Consider the following 16,079-nt stretch of genomic DNA (forward strand, 5'->3'; position numbering starts at 1 on the left):
TTGGTCAGCGCTCGCGAGCGGGTCTGAATCAGATCCTGAGTCCGTAAAGTACACAAGTACTAATATATATATATATATATATATACATATACACATATATATATATATATATATATATCTCAATCCTCAATCAGTTTGGAAACCCCCCTTTCAAAATCCTGCATTTGACACTGGAGTGCTACACCTGCTGCTGCTACACCTGTTGCTGCTGCTGCTGCTGCTGCTGCTGTGTCTAAGATTGCAGCTCCAGCAAGAACTGTTGAATTTGCCCTGCCATCCATTGGCAGCTGGCATTTGAAAGGACATGGTAGTGAGGACACATGACCTCAATTAACTGTCTGAAACCCACTGCATTAATGGCGGACACTGGATACACATCTAATACCAGCATAGCTGTTATGGCGTCAGTAATCCGCTGAGCAACTGGGTGTGTGCTGTCATACTTGTTCCCCATTGCAAAGGATTGTTTGACAGTCAATTGTTTTGTTAAACTAAAAGTAGTCTTCTTCCTGGTCCCCTTCTGGGATGAAGATCCACTCATAGCAGCAGCAGCATCAGGCATAGCACTCAAGGATCCTTCTGAGGAACAACGGATAGGAGAGGAGTCAGTACTTATGATATTGGATGCAGAACTACTTCTGATCATGAATGAGGATGTTGATGATGATGCAGGTGTTGGTGGTGGAGATTGCAGGCGCTTGGATCCAGATAGAAGAGAGGAGCTAGGTGACACTGGACTGATTGTTGTTCGTTTTTTTGTCCACAAAGTTCTTTCTATACCCTTTCCAAATTGATGAATGCGCTTCAAGTGATGTGACAGGGAGGAGGTTCCTAGATGGTTATGGTCCTTACCTCTACTCACTGTTATGGCAATGGTTACAAATTGCTTGGCAAAGGTTGTCCGGATTTGGGTGGAAATGATTCCACATATAAGATGTGGATTTTTTGGTCCTTTGCCCAGGCATGGCAACAATGGGATTTTTCCCACCATGGGCAACAACTGTTGCCTGATTTACAGTTTTACACAAACATTCTCGCCATCAACATCCTCATCAACATCATCATCAACATCCTCATCATCCTTGTTGTTATCACCAACTACATAAATATCCTCTTCATCCTCCTCGTGCAATTCCACAGAAGCATCCTCGATTTCTACGTGCTGCTCATCCCCACATTTGCAGAGGGCACACAAATGGTGGAAGGAGGATCCAAAAGGTCAGGCTCACACATGGCAACCGCGGACACACTTGGACTTTCCTCGGGGATTTGTCATTTTTCGGAGCACACAGTTGGTTCCGGCGTCTTAAGCTGGCCACACACTAGACCAACTTACATCCAACCAGCCAACTTGTTGATTGGTTGGAATGAAAATCTGATAACGTATGGGAGTAAATGATGATCAGCAATTTGCTCCTAAATGCCAGAAAAAAAGATGAAAATGGTTGTTCAGACAAGTTTGTTAAATGTTTGATCGAAACTGTTTGTTCAAACAACAGTTTTGGTCCATTTTCCAGCGTTTGGGAGCAAATTGCTGATTGTATTCCTTACCAGATTTTCATTCCAACCAATCAACGAGTTGGCTGGTTGGACAGATAATCTTTAGATGTGTGGCCAGCTTTACTCGTCTTAACAATTTTCATTATTTTTGGTAACACTCCTACAAGCAGAGTGGCTTAAATCATCACTAGAACCACCGGTCATAATATTAAAGGCCTAGGCCTTATCCCTTCCTTTTCAGTTCGCGTAGTGAATGGCATATTGCCAATTTTTTGTTTCTCTACAGCTGACTTAGCTTTAGATTTGTTTTCTTTAACAGGGTAAAATTTGATTATTTTACCCTGACTTTTTGGCCTGACTTAAGCCCTGGTGCATCGCCCTTCATAGATGACGTTGACGGCCTTGCATCATCATCATGACTGCTGCTGGTAGCTACAAAACTGGTATGTGGATCCTGCTCTCCGGTCATGAGACTGTCCTCCATAATCACTGCGGTCTTACAGCAGTGTCACCAAGCAATTATAGTGCAGCTAAGTTGCGGCTAACGCACATAACCAACCACACACAAAAAATTGTTTTTATTTGAACACTGGTAGTGTGTGGCAGGCTAACACGCTCACACAAAAAATTGTTTTTATTTGAATGAGGCAGCAGCCCCTTGATAAATGAGACAAAGGCAGCATAGCACCCCTGCGCACCTATGTTGCTGATAAGTGTGGCTAACAGGCGTGCACACACACAGAAATAATAATACTTTTTTTTCTTTACACTGGGGGTTAATAGCACCCCTGATGGACAGAACCCCTGGACAACACAGCAGCACAGCCAGCCCCTATGGACAACACACAGTCAGCCAGCCCCAATGGAGTGGACAGGACAACAGCAAGCCAGCCCCAATATATAACTTACTATATATGGATTGGATATTATGGACAATAGCCAGCCCCTATGGAGTGGACAGGACAACAGTCAGCCAGCCCCAGTATATGGACAACAGCCAGCCCCGCCCCCTTTGGACATAAGCAGCCAGCCCCTGACACAACTGTAGCCTACACACAAACAGGCAAATCTCAGGTGCACAACTCCAAATCACTAATAACATATAAATGCAATAACATTTTGCAATCAATAGAGGTTTTTAGCATAATCATGGCCAAGGTTATGGGCCTACCCAACATATCCAGGTAACTTCTTTAGGGTAGGTCCCTAACATACTAGGGTTCAAATCCAGAGCACAGGACACCCCCAAACTAGCCCAGCTAAGCCGCCCCAGGGCACCGCCATAGTAAGAAAAGTGCAGTGTAAAGAGATAGTTAAGAGCAGCTTCAGCTGCATATAAGGAATGAAAATAAAAAAGTGAAGTACATATATATTAAACACACACAGTGAAGGGTTAAAATGTGTTATAATGCAGTGCCCTGAGACAGATTAACCAAAACAATCCAGGGGACCCACGCCCCAAAAATTAACCAAAGTTGCACTACAGTATATAACTTGTAGGACTTATATAGAATTGTGCCTAATACCAGTGTGTATATTCATTACAAGACTCCATGGTTTTAAACCAATAAGGAAGGGGTGCTAATCCAGACTGGGGGCGTCTCCTTTCCCTCAGATGTGCAATAAAGCACATTAAATGGAGTATATAGGAAAGGTTCCTGGACTGCACACCTTGAATATCTATAATGGGAGGTGCTACCTGATGAGACTAATTGCAGGCACAGAAACAGACAAATCTCAGGTGCACAATTCCAAATTATTAATAATATATAGATGCAATAACATTTTGCAATCAATAGAGGTTTTTAGCATAATCATGGCCAAGGTTATGGGCCTACCCACCATATCCAGGTAACCTCTTTAGGGTAGGTCCCTAATATACTAGGGTTCAAATCCAGAGCACAGGACCCCCCAAACTAGCCCAGCTAGAATAAAACTGACATTATATAGCAGCATTAGTGTGACGCTATTCTATACTCACAAACCACTGTGTATTAAATTAAGTGAATACATTGTGACACATGAGACAGCTAAATGTATGACTTATAGAAGTGTGATTTACCACAAAGATTGATTATTACCTTTTTGAGCCTTGCTGAAAGCTGCAGTGAGGCACATATAGTTTATTCTGTGATTAATGCATTCATATTTTAGGAGTGCTTATAAATACTAAGTAACAACAATAATAACAAAATCTACCAGAATAACATATAGATAATTACTATCTATCTGTGATTATATGAGCTGTGGTAATAATGTTACCTGATTAGGGATGATGTTAACATTGCAACAACACTATTTATGCCAGCACTGCTTAAAGTGATTTGTGAGCTGCATATGACTTGATCAGTCAGAATAAAACTGATATTATACAGCAGTATTATACCCCTTTTCCAACAAAATTCCGGGTCTGACCCGGAGTTGGAACAGAGGGCCTGATTCAAACCCACTCGCGAGCGCTGAGCGCTCGCAAGCGGGTCGATGTTGGCCCAGTGCGCATGTGCGAGACCCAGATAGCGACGGGCAAGCCGTCGCTCCGGGTCTCGTACCAAAGGGGGCGTGCTGTCGATGGAGAGTGACAGCACACCCCCTTTGGTGGGTGTGCCGGGGGCGTGGCTGCCCAGACGGAGGCGTTCCCATGGGAACGGCTACCGTATGGGGCCGGCTCCACTGACATCACAAGTTTGAGCTGAAAGCACTCCAGGACTTGCGGCAACGAGACCCTACCACAAGAGTCTCGTCGCAAGTCCGATGGTCGCCATGGTCTTGACCATGGCGACCATCTACCTGGCCGCTCGCTATAGCTGTGGGTGGTCATAGTGTTACACCCATCGCTAGCCGGGTCTCACACATGCGCATGACGGAGCCGGCTCCGTCGTGCGCATGCCCAGTGGGCAAACATCGACCTGGTTGTGAGCGCTCAGCGCTTGCGACCGGGTCTGAATCAGGCCCTGAGATCACAGAGATCTGCACTTGCAGTATTTTCAAAGCAATTTTCTTTCCTGAGGGACACTCAGATGGCCGACTTTTTCACAGCTAATCCATACTGCTTCCAAAGACGCATCTGCTGTGTGCACTGTGGGGGTCATTCAGACCCGTTCGCGAGCAAAGGACGCTCGCAAACGGGTCGATGTTGCCCCACTGCGCATGCGCACGATGGAGGGAGCTCTGTCGTGCGCATGCGCAAGACCCGGACTGCGACAGCCCAGCTGTCGCTACGGGTCTCGCACCAAAGGGGCGTGCTGTCGATGGTGGGCGTGCCTGCCAGACGGAGGCGTTTTCATGGGAACGCCTACCGTCTGAAGCCGGCCCCACTGACATCACTAGTGATGTCAGTGGGAGTGATTTTGGCTCTGATAGAGCCAAAATCACTCCAGGGCTTGCGGCAGCGAGACCCTACCGCAGGGTCTCCGTCGCAAGCCCGATGGTCGCGATGGTCAAGACCATCGCGACCATCATCATGGACGCTCGCTATAGCTGTGGGTGGTAACACACACCTATGCGAGCGTCCATGAGGACGCTCCAAAAAAAGGTAGGAGGGCCCTGATTCAGAGGGAGCGCTCTAGAGCGTTCAGCTCTGAATCAGGCCCTGTGTCCATCTCTGAACCAGGCCTATAGGGGCCAGCTAGTCCCAGTCCAAGATTAATCACTGGAAACTTTTGTCTCAGTGAAAGTTGCCATTATTTTAAGTTGACCAACTGCACAGAATAATTCACTATTATTTTTCACACATCTCATAACTGCATGGTCACGTGTACGACATTTTTGGGGTGTGCTTGCGTGTCTCGCCCCCAATTCTCGTCAATGTTTAGGGCACAGTGTGAATGACACAAGAATGTCCATTCAGTGCAGAAAAAGGACTGGGGGGCTATGATGCGACTCACGTTGAATTGCTTCATCGTAGCCACGCCCCCGGCATTGTAATGCCGGTAATATCACACGCCCCCGCTCCTGCAACTTCAACCGCCCCCACCCTCCCTGAGGGGGCTGCCAGAAAGTCGGGATGTATGACCTGAATCATTTGTACAGGTTGAGTCTCCCATACCCAAAATGCTTGGGACCAGGGGTATTTTGGATATCGGAATATTCCATAATTTGGAATAATTGCATACCATAATGAGATATCTTGGGAATGGAACCCAAATCTAAGCACACAGGGTCTCATTCAGACCCGCTCACAAGTGCCGATGCGCTCGCAAGCGGGTCGATGTAGAGGCCCTGTGCACGCGCAGCGGCCACACTACGCGTGCGCAAGCCCCGGAGCGAGAGAGAAATCACTCGCTCCGGGGCTCACTACAAAAGGGGTGGCTGTCGATGGTGATCGACAGCTCGCACCGTTTTGTAGGCTGGGCAGGGGGGGTGGCTTGCCAAACAGAGGCGTTCCCGACGGAATGCCTGCCATTTGGGGGCAGCCCCACTGACATCACGAGTGATTTCAGTGGTGAGCTACCGGCTCTAATAGAGACGAAGGCTCACTGGGGCTTGCGGCAGACGAGACCCTACCACAAGGGTCTCTTCGCAAGCCCCGATGATCGCGATGGTCTTGACCATCGCCACCATCAACCTGGCTGCTCGCTAAAGCTGTGGGTGGTCACCCACAGTTTAGCTTACGGCCAGGAGGCCGGCTCTCTACATTTTGCGAGCGGCTCTGAATGAGGTCCACAGCCTGAAGGTAATTTTATACAATATTTTTAATAATTTTGTGATTTAAAGTTTGTGTACATTGCACCTGTTGCTGGACTTTTAGCTCCACATCGGAGGTTTACGAGGATAAAGTATCAGGCGTGCGCCCACTTTATCCCTGCATTCAATTAGCAGTGAAAACGGGACCCGGCGGAAAGGTAAGTATCGGGAGAAATAGGGACTTTTCGGGAATTCATCCTAGGACCCCCCCTAATGATGTCCTGACATGGGGATCGCCGTGGGTACCCCCCGTTTTTCCGTGCAGAAGGTAATTAGGGTTTTTAAATAGCCGCGGCAGGTGTTTTTCCCGACTTTGAAGAAGTGATGAAGAATAGCATTAGGTTTTTTTTGGGGCAAAAAATAATTATACCCATCAAATTTGGGGTACATGAAAATGGGTGCAAGCATATTTTTAAATCCCTAAAGTGTATTTTGAAAATTCTTCAAAAATGCACCTGCCACTACCACCCGTATTCTTTTAAACACCTGCCGCATACTTGGGAACCCCCCCTGAATTAATTTAGTTATTTAAAAACTTGTTCCCCATTTGTTTTGTTTTTTTTACCCCAAACTTAAAATATTTTTTTTTTGGAGTGTCCCTTTTTTTTTTTTTTTTTGACTCAGTTAATTTTTAGGGGCTATTGCCAGGGGTGCAGGCTATTGTTTTTGAAGCCTGCACCCCTAAACCCCAATTCTGCGCTTTTTTTCGCCATGTAAAACGTGGTGAAAACTTATCCCCGTTTTTTTTTCAAAGACTTTTCGCACCGGCGAAAAGTCTTTGAAATTGAAAACGGGGATAATTGAAACATGCGAAAATGACGTCATCGGCGATAATTTATCGCCGATTCCGACTTTTCGCAGCCTAATTGAATATGGCCCAAAGACTGCATCTGAATGTATTTGTTTTTAAAACAAGTGAATCGCAAACAAAGCTATTCTGCACCAGCGATCGCAGCCCAGGCAGCGGCTGTTTGTCCCCCAATAAGGCTGCAACAGCACTAGGCTATGACAGGCTAGACTGGAATCAGAGGAATATTAACGCCCGAGGGGACTCGTGTGCAGCGGGCCAAGTCCTCTGTGCAGTGGGGACCCCCCCCCCCCAAGCTCTGCATCTTACCTTGTGACGCGAAGATGTCGCCACATATGAGGAGACACCTGCTTGCTTGCTTGCTAGCAAAAGGTGGGAGCAATGTGTGCGGTTCGTGATCCCCTGGGCCCAGGGGCCTGTGCATCACCCTGCACCCATTATATATACACCTATGTTGGTAACACTATGACAGGGAAATCTGCACTGCAAGGTCTCCCTGTCATGCCACACAGGCCTAGCCTGCTCAGCGAGGTGCTGTGTCCCCTACAATAATCAGGCTGTCAAAATTTAAATAAGTGCCCCTCATGAGGAAAAAATGGTCTGGAATCCCCAGGGCTGCTCCCAAATACTCTCGGGGTGGTCGGCATGGGGTAATAAACATGAAATGTATATATCAGGTCCCAGCAAGTCCTGGCATGCCTAAACTGCAGTGGCGTATGTATAATGGGTGCAGTGTGTGCTGGGCCCCCGGGTCCAAAGGGGCACCGCACCGCACACCCTGCACCCATATTATTTTAAACTTACCTGTCCGTGGGTGTCAGCGCTGCTCAGAACACCGGAAAATGGCCGCCGCAGCCATATTCCCGGCATTCTACGCAAGTGCAGTAGACTCCGGGGACACTCTAGTGCCCGTAGTCTACTAATGCTCCGGTGGCTTGCCAGTCGCGTCAGTCGGCTGCCGGCCACCGGGAAGAGAGGAAAGGGCCCCACATGGGGAGTGCACACAGGCCCCCTCCTCTCTTAAAACGCCCCTGCAACTGTTTTGGCATGCAGGCGCTTGTAGAAAAAGAATATGCTTCTCCCATGCCCCAATGCTGCCTGCCAGCTTCTAATAAATAAAGTATGTCCCAATCTGATTGGTCAGTGCATGCAGAAAGCCGTTCTGCATTGGTTAGGAGAGATTACACCCCAAGTGGAGTCTCACCTCGCTACTAACCGCAATGAGCTACGCTGTATTAATGCAGGGTGTGTGGGGGAATTATTAATAATTTTAATAAACTATTACAATCATGGTGTCTAGGTGTTAATTAACCACCAATTATTTACAGGTGGTGCAACACTAGTCCCAGGAGTCCATGAATGCCAGGGCATGCTGGTCCTTTTAGTTCTACAGACCCTCCAATATGACCCGTCCCACCAGATACAAAGTTATCTGCTCCTGTACTTCCCACTTGGTTTATGATTGCCGTCACCTATGTTAAAAATTCTCTTCAAGTAGTCAGTTCAACACAGGTGACTACAATCATAAATTAAGTGGGAAGTCCAGGAGCAGAGAATTGTGTACCTGGCGGAAGGGGTCATGTTGGAGGGCATTCCATAGGCAGCACACTTAAACAGTCTATGTCACAGGTTCTCAAACTCGGTCCTCAGGATCCCAAACAGTGCATGTTTTCCATGTCTCCTCACAGAATCACAAGTGAAATAATTAGCTCCACCTGTGGAACTTTTAAAATGTATCAGTGAGTAATGAACACACCTGTGCACCTGCTGGGTGACCTGGAAAACATGAGCTGTGTGGGGTCCCGAGGACCGAGTTTGAGAACCACTGGTCTAGGCATAGTGGGACCAACAATTTAATTTATTTTTTTTGTGTAGCTATTTTCCTTGGCAATATTAACCCCATGATACTGTCAGACAGCACTGGCATGTTGACAATGCTAGGGCTGGGCGACAGTATGGCAGGGTGATCCCGCACTGCGAGTTTCCCCATTATAGTGAGATCAGCTCAGCCTAACATAACATAGGGGGTCATTCAGACTCACTCGCGAGCGGCAGTACGCTCGCAAGTGGGTCGATGGTCCCCACTGTGCATGCGCACGACGGAGGGAGCTCTGTTGTGCGCATGCGCGAGACCCGGCGAGCGAAGGACTTTCCATCGCTCCGGGTCTCGCACCAAAGGGGGCGTGCTGTCGATGTTGATTGACAGCACGCCCCCTTGGTGGGCGTTCTGGGGGCGTACCTGCCAGACGCAGGCGTTCCTATGGGAACGCCTACCGTCTGGGTCCTGCCCCACTGACATCACTAGTGATGTCAGTGGGAGTGATTTTGGCTCTGATACAGCCAAAATCACTCCAGGGCTTGCGGTTGAGAAACCCGACCACAGGGTTTCACTCGCAAGTCCGATGGTCGCGATGGTCAAGACCATCGCGACCATCTTGTTGGACGCTCGTATATGCTGTGGGTGGTGACCCACAGCTATACGAGCGTCCAGGAGGACGCTCCATTTTAATGGAGGTGGGCCCTGATTCAGAGCGAGCGCTCTGGTCAGAGCGTGCGGCTCTGAATCAGGGCCATAGTGCCGGTCAGGGACGGGCTGAGGCTGTAAAACATCAGGAATCCCTGTTGTGCGCACCGTAGGTGCGCGTGATTGCATAAGGGGGGCGTGGTCACGACTGGCAGGGGTGTGGTTTGGATGCACAGGGAACGTGGCCTTGCCGCACGTCCATGTCCCTCAGTATCCTGGCCGAGCAGCGCACCGGGAGACGGAGATGCTCCGCCAGGGTTTCGATCCAGACCGGCTCATCAGGCCATCGGCCCTTCTGGCATTACCCTGGCTTTCTACTTATTTTTTTTTGGTAATGGCTTCTTTGGAAGAGAACCTATGCTGCTGGTCCCCCCATGATTTTGATGCCAAAGCTGCAAGCTAGGGACTGTGGTAGATGCTTTTGCCATTTATGTCGAAGAACCGGTGGTTCTCCACCATCAATGGTACAGGGCTCCCCGATGGTTTTTAATTTTTTTATTTGGTGCCACGACACAAAGCCTAGCTACGCACCTGATGCGACCCGCGAAGCCCCACCCTGATTGGCCCGCTGCCCGGTGAGTAATAGAGCGTTAGCAGCCATACGGAGACGTGGCAGATTCCGGCATAAGCACATATGTGTGCCCTCTCCTTGCGGGCACACGCACCACCACGCTGGCATAAGATGCACTCTGCATCGGGTCCAAAATACCAATTTGCAGCCCAGCCGTGCAGGCTTTATACAAGCATTGGAGGGGTCATTCCACGGTAACTCACCTTACAAAGTGGCATAAGTTAATGCATGGCTATCAACGGCAAAAGGAATTTATGTGAACTTAATTTTAATAATAAGACGGATCATGCTTTAGAAACCTGCATACAGGAATTGCTAATTGTTTGCTATGTCACTTTGTAATGTGAGTCACCATGGACTGACCCCCAGAGGACTACAGTCCCCATCATTTCAGATGGACCTGATAACATTGTAGTTTATTGCATTATATAACCTCCTGTACAATCTCTGACTGATGCAGCCCGGGCAATCACACCAGACACTGCAGCAGGAAATGTAATAGCACAGCTGGATTATACAGAGAAATGGGGATTGTCCCTGGAAGATAGGGACAGCAGTGCTATTCCAGGCCCCAGCCCCTATAAGAGGGGTCACTCACTGTGTCTGAGCTATTGATAGAGCCATATGTTATGTCAGGACCGGCATGCACCGGGGCATATGCAGATACATCCGTGCGTAGAGGCCAATGGGGCCGCTGCTTTCAGCGAAACCAATCGGGGGCCTCGTGACATTTCACTTTATTCAGTAGCGACAGCTGCACTAGCGCCTGGTCCAATCAGGAGCCGGCCAGCGTGTGACGTCAGCGGGGGGTATAAAAGAGCTCAGCTCCGGCTTTCTCCCTTCTTACCTCGCCAGTCTCCCCGTGTGCAAGTGAGCAGAGTGCGGGGGAGTAGGGGGTCCTGAGGGCGGGGGGTACGAGCTAGACATCCTGGGTGTGGCTGTGTCCCGGCCCCACAGCACAATCATAGGGATTGCTTGCTGTTACTGGGGATATCCTGACTGCCTGTCCCTTTTCTGGCCATTACCCCATATCTTAAGGTTAAGGAGATCCTGATTGCCTGTCCTGGTCTGGCCATTGACCCCATAGCTGCTCTCACAGCTAGTTGCAAGTGATGGTGACATGTCCTGACCCTGTCCTGTGTCCCTAGGGCTGAGTGCTGGTCCCATTGTCCCATGCAGGTACTTGGGTTGGTCTGAGAAGTGTCTGACTCCTGTTCTCTGGTTCTCTTTTCCTTCTAGGATGGCTGCCAACTGTGAGCGAACCTTCATTGCTGTCAAGCCTGATGGGGTCCAGCGTGGCCTTGTAGGGGACATCATCAAGCGCTTTGAGCAAAAAGGGTTCCGTCTGGTGGCTTTGAGGATGCAGCAGGTGATTATCTACACACCCAAACCCCCCCCCCCTACCCCCAATCTATAGGTGTGGGCTGTCCATCAGGAGATCAGAACTGGCCACACACCACTCAGGTGATGGCCCTCTGTGGTCCTGGGTCGTCTGTCAGATGTTTCTGCTGTTTTTTGACAACTCCTGACCTTTTAGCGTTAATTTTACTCATTCCTAATTTTATCTGACCCCCTGATGGGTGACCCTTTTGTGCCTGTGTGACCTTGTCTGGTGTTATACAGTGTCTTTGTGTGCGTGCTTGGGTTGGATGGATTTCCGGGAACTTGACTCTTATGCTTAGAAGGCATTTTAACCCTTTCTATGACTTTTAACACATTGCGGTTTCCAGTCTAACCTGCTCTAACTTCCTGACTGTCCTTCATTTCTGTACAGTAGCAAAACTCCTTTTGTGAAACCTTTTTATATTTGCTTTGCATTTTGTAACGTGTAACTGCAGCCCTTCTATAATGGCTTATTGGATAGCTGAGGTATGTCCGCAGCATTTGGAGGCCTGTAGTATATAGTAATGCTTACTGACCCTTTATTCCTTCTCCCACTAGGCCTCCCAGGATCTCCTGAAGCAGCATTACATCGACCTTAAAGATCGCCCATTCTACAACGGTCTGGTGGAATATATGTCCTCCGGCCCTGTGGTCGCCATGGTGAGTCTCCTGTAAAGCTGTTCCTGCAGGTAGTCGCTGACTACGGCTCAGTAAATGGTCAATGTCTGGGTGGGAAGTTATGATAAAACGTAGAACATATTGCTGTCAGGTCTTCTAATCCAGCTTGTATTGGTTTTAAAGTATCCACTTTTTGTTTTCAAGTTACAAAAAAAAAATGTAAGTAACCAGTATCAAATCTTGTATTACTGTAGTGCTGTATCTGGAAATTACTCAGTATTTGGTTGGATGGGTACATCGAACCTTGTGCCTCCCTCTGCTGTTACAGAGCCCACAATACTGGGCTTGAATAGTTTTTCCTGCTGCTTCATACAAATGTGTGGGGTATCTTCTAGCAGATAGTAGGGGTACTATTTGTCAAACACTTCTCTATAAATCCATACAGGTGTTCTTATTGGGTGCTAAATCACCGGCTTAATACATAAAGCAGATTGTTTCCAGTATGTAATACATAAAGGTGCATACACACGATTTTTTCAAACGATATCGTTTAATGATAATCGTTTGAAAAAATCGTTCACTTTCTGAGTCAAACGATGAACTATTATTATTCATGCGCGTTCACGTTTGTAGTTTATAGTTCAGTCAGACTTGTCAACTCAACGCTTTTCATTAAGTTAATATGCAAAAATTGTTTGTAGTTCATAAAAATCGTTCATTACATTTCAATAAACATAGTAAATGAACAACTTTAGTTAACGATTTTTAGTTCATTTTTTCAAGGTAGAAAATCGTTTACTAAAATCGTTCATTAACTCAATCATTGTGTGTGTGCAGCTTCACACTGGTGTTTACAGGTGTAAAGATGCATTTTGTAATTCACTAATCGTTGAGACGCAGTTGGGGCTCAATGCATAAATAGAGCAGGAAATGAGTCTGAAATGGTGACTGAGTGCAGGAGGAAACCTTATATGCCGTATTGGGATAGTAATTAGACTTGTGGACTGACCCACAGCCGCCCCTCTTCCTGGTGGCTAGAATTTTTTTTTTTTCTTGCTGCAAAGTTGAAGTGATCTGTGGTTGTCTTGTGAGAACCTTGGTCCTGTCTGCAGGATATAACGTGTAGGAGTTGGTGACTATACAGTTCTGTGTGCTGTAACTTTCTGGGACAGAAGCTGCAGTCATAGACTTGCGTACTACATAGTACTTGCTGTACAGAATACTGGGGTAGATGTGCTAAGCCTAGGAGAGGGAGAAACTGGAGATGGTACCAATCGATCAGCCCCTGTCCTTTTTCAAGCACAGCCTGTAAAATGAGTTAGGAGCTGATTGGTTGGTACTTTCTCCAAGACTTGATACATCTACACCACTGAGTAGTAAATGGTGGGAAACAAGCTTATTGCAAAGGAACTTTAACAATACAGATAATAGGCAGAATATTATGTTTAGTATTGATCTTCCTTCATGGTTTCAGGTCTGGGAGGGTCTGAATGTGGTGAAAACTGGACGTGTGATGCTGGGAGAGACCAACCCTGCTGACTCAAAGCCTGGCACTATCAGGGGAGACTTCTGCATACAGGTTGGCAGGTGGGTATCTGATGTGTAAGCCCCCCCTGTTACTGCCCTATCAGATGTGCAGGTAGATGGTAACCTAACTCACTAGCTGCTGTAGAAGAAAAATCAAATAGAATATATATTTACCCATAATGTAAGTTGGGAATGGAGCACCTCAGGCCCGGGGGCTGTAAGTCCCCGGAATCACTTGGTGTCTGGCCCTCTGAGCTCCTTTCTGCTAGCCTCATCTGGCTAGTATGGTGCCTAGAATGGAACACTACAGCCAGAATCTATGCAAAAGTGCAGGCTGGAACATCCTCAGGATGCTTCAGACTGTTACACCACTTCCCCTACAGCTCCCTGGGGCATCCTCGGGATGTTTCGGGCATTGCTGTAATCACCGGTGATTGTGGCCCCACCGTGTGACATCACACAAAGGGGGCGTGGCTTGCACCAGGCCCACATACGTTCTATTATTCAAAATGGCCCTCGGCAGAAAAAAGGTTCCTCACCCCTGCTGTAAGTGAAGGCTTCCCTGGTCTTCCTATAGGCCGACAATAGGTTTGTATGGAAGAGCTATAGAGTTCTGCAGTACATATACATGTGCAGTCTGACCTATCTTCTATGTGTGGGCACTGGGCTGCATATTCAGTGAGGGATTTCCTGCTGGTTGCTACTAATGTAGTCCTAGATATCTAATCTCCAGCTGACTTTGCACCCAGCCACTGTAACACAAGCCCCAATATGGAGGTTTATCCTATAGAAGTTGCATGAGACTTTAGCTCCAAGTTGTAGTTGCTAGAACCAGCATTCAGGCGGCTGTAACGCACACAGCTGGTCTGACCCATGTATGATGCCAGTGCTGGAATTCCGACCCTTTAATCTGCTTGTGGTGATGGATTACCTAAATCCTAGTATGACCTTTGGTGTAGCAACGCTCTCCTGGTATTACTCCTCTCCCCTCCATGTGGCAGTGCTGTAGGTTGTACTGTCAGTGTGGTCCATTCACTTATATTTAGATGAACCTCAACACTGAAGGTTTATGGCTGCTGTACAGTGCTCGGGTGCTCCCAAAAACTCTGCTGTCCCCAAATTGTGAAAGAGACATAAGCTAATACATATTGGAGGATGTTTGCTAATATTTGTTATGGCTTTCTATTGGGGTATTCACTGAGCAGTGCCAGCATTCTTACACCCCCTAACATAGATTTTTTTTTTTGTTGCTCTCCATAGAGTTGCACGAGAGAATCTGGTGTTGGGGTACCGGTGTTATTAGGGATGTGCACATCAAATTGTATTTCTCCTTAACCCCCACAGCTAACCATTTTCACATGGTCCCCTCTGTAATTGGCTGTACTTGCTATTGAGTACATATTGGTACCTGTAACATGCGTCCAATCCTCCGCAAGGCTTAGACTGCTACCTGACCTACAGTATAGTACATGTGGTGCCTCCTATAGATCACATTTTTCAGGTATAGGGGAACTTGAACTGTTGGAATGAGTCCCCTTACACCAGGTGAATGGTGTGTGTGGGGGGGGGGGTGATGGCTTTGTAGGGGGTGGGCATTCGGACCCCCAGCTGTAGTAGAATTGCACATACCGGATGCCCTTCCACAGTTTTGCTATTTGGCCATGCTTAAACTGTTGCAAGGCATGCTGGGATTTCTAGTTCAACATTCGGGGCTGCTTATTGTCCCCCCCCTGTTCTAAGGGCCGTATTCTAGTTTGTTACACAGTACTGTTGTCCCCTGAGATCTTCAGTGTGTTGATGTTTGATTGACATGTCTGTATCTCGCACTGTTTGCTCCAATGGTAAAGGGGAGAAATGAGCCAGAGGTCTGCCTGCATTTGTGTAATGTGTTCTTATTGACCAGATGCCCTTGGACACAGCAGGAATGGCTGGTAGTACATGTTATCGCCTGGCCTCTTAGATGGAGCCCTGGCGCTGTTGGGATTTGCGCCATGATGACACAATCTCCCTCCTTCTTGCAGGAACATTATTCACGGCAGTGACTCAGTGGAAAGTGCCAAGAAGGAGATCGCCTTGTGGTTTAAGCCAGAAGAGTTGTGTGACTACAAGAGTTGTGCCTACACCTGGGTATATGAGAACTGAGCTGCTCCTGCTCATCCGCCTGTGTTCCGTTACTTGTCCACAATAAAAGTATTACTACCCACAATCGCTCTCTGTGCTGGCTTCTGTACTCGTCTCCTGACCGGTCCCCCAGAGCAGGGACCCCCACATGGTCATAAGGGGCTTCATCCTGGTTTAGGCCTTTATTGTGCTGGGTTCTGATTTTACATTTTTTTTTTAAATTAAAACAAAAACAATTGAGGAATTGATGCGCCCAGGATATTCCAGGTATAGCAATGGTAGCGCATGCTCCCCACAATATAATGGTTACTCCTCAACAAAAACATAATCAGTTATTATTGGTC

The 16,079-nt window shown here is 47.5% G+C and overlaps 1 protein-coding gene across 1 annotated transcript; it reads left to right on the plus strand.

The window, feature by feature from the left end:
• The first annotated feature begins 10,855 nt into the window (after positions 1–10,855).
• LOC148476902 (nucleoside diphosphate kinase A1) lies at positions 10,856–15,820 on the plus strand. The gene is made up of 5 exons (XM_088457466.1): positions 10,856–10,956; positions 11,326–11,455; positions 12,028–12,129; positions 13,562–13,674; positions 15,636–15,820. Exons 2-5 carry the CDS (start codon positions 11,327–11,329, stop codon positions 15,754–15,756), a joined length of 465 nt encoding a protein of 154 aa, XP_088313592.1. The 5' UTR covers positions 10,856–10,956; position 11,326; the 3' UTR covers positions 15,757–15,820.
• Positions 15,821–16,079: the final 259 nt, after the last annotated feature.

The sequence above is a fragment of the Taudactylus pleione genome, unplaced genomic scaffold (genome assembly GCF_031769625.1).
Source record: "Taudactylus pleione unplaced genomic scaffold, aTauple2 ptg000762l, whole genome shotgun sequence".
NCBI lineage: Eukaryota > Metazoa > Chordata > Amphibia > Anura > Myobatrachidae > Taudactylus > Taudactylus pleione.

Excerpts from the sequence above, each read along its gene's own strand:
- LOC148476902 (XM_088457466.1), top strand. The coding sequence starts at position 11,327 with ATGGCTGCCAACTGTGAGCGAACCTTCATTGCTGTCAAGCCTGATGGG. Across the intron at positions 12,130-13,561 it reads CCGGCCCTGTGGTCGCCATG|GTCTGGGAGGGTCTGAATGT; the intron begins GTGAGTCTCCTG and ends TCATGGTTTCAG. Across the intron at positions 13,675-15,635 it reads TTCTGCATACAGGTTGGCAG|GAACATTATTCACGGCAGTG; the intron begins GTGGGTATCTGA and ends TCCTTCTTGCAG.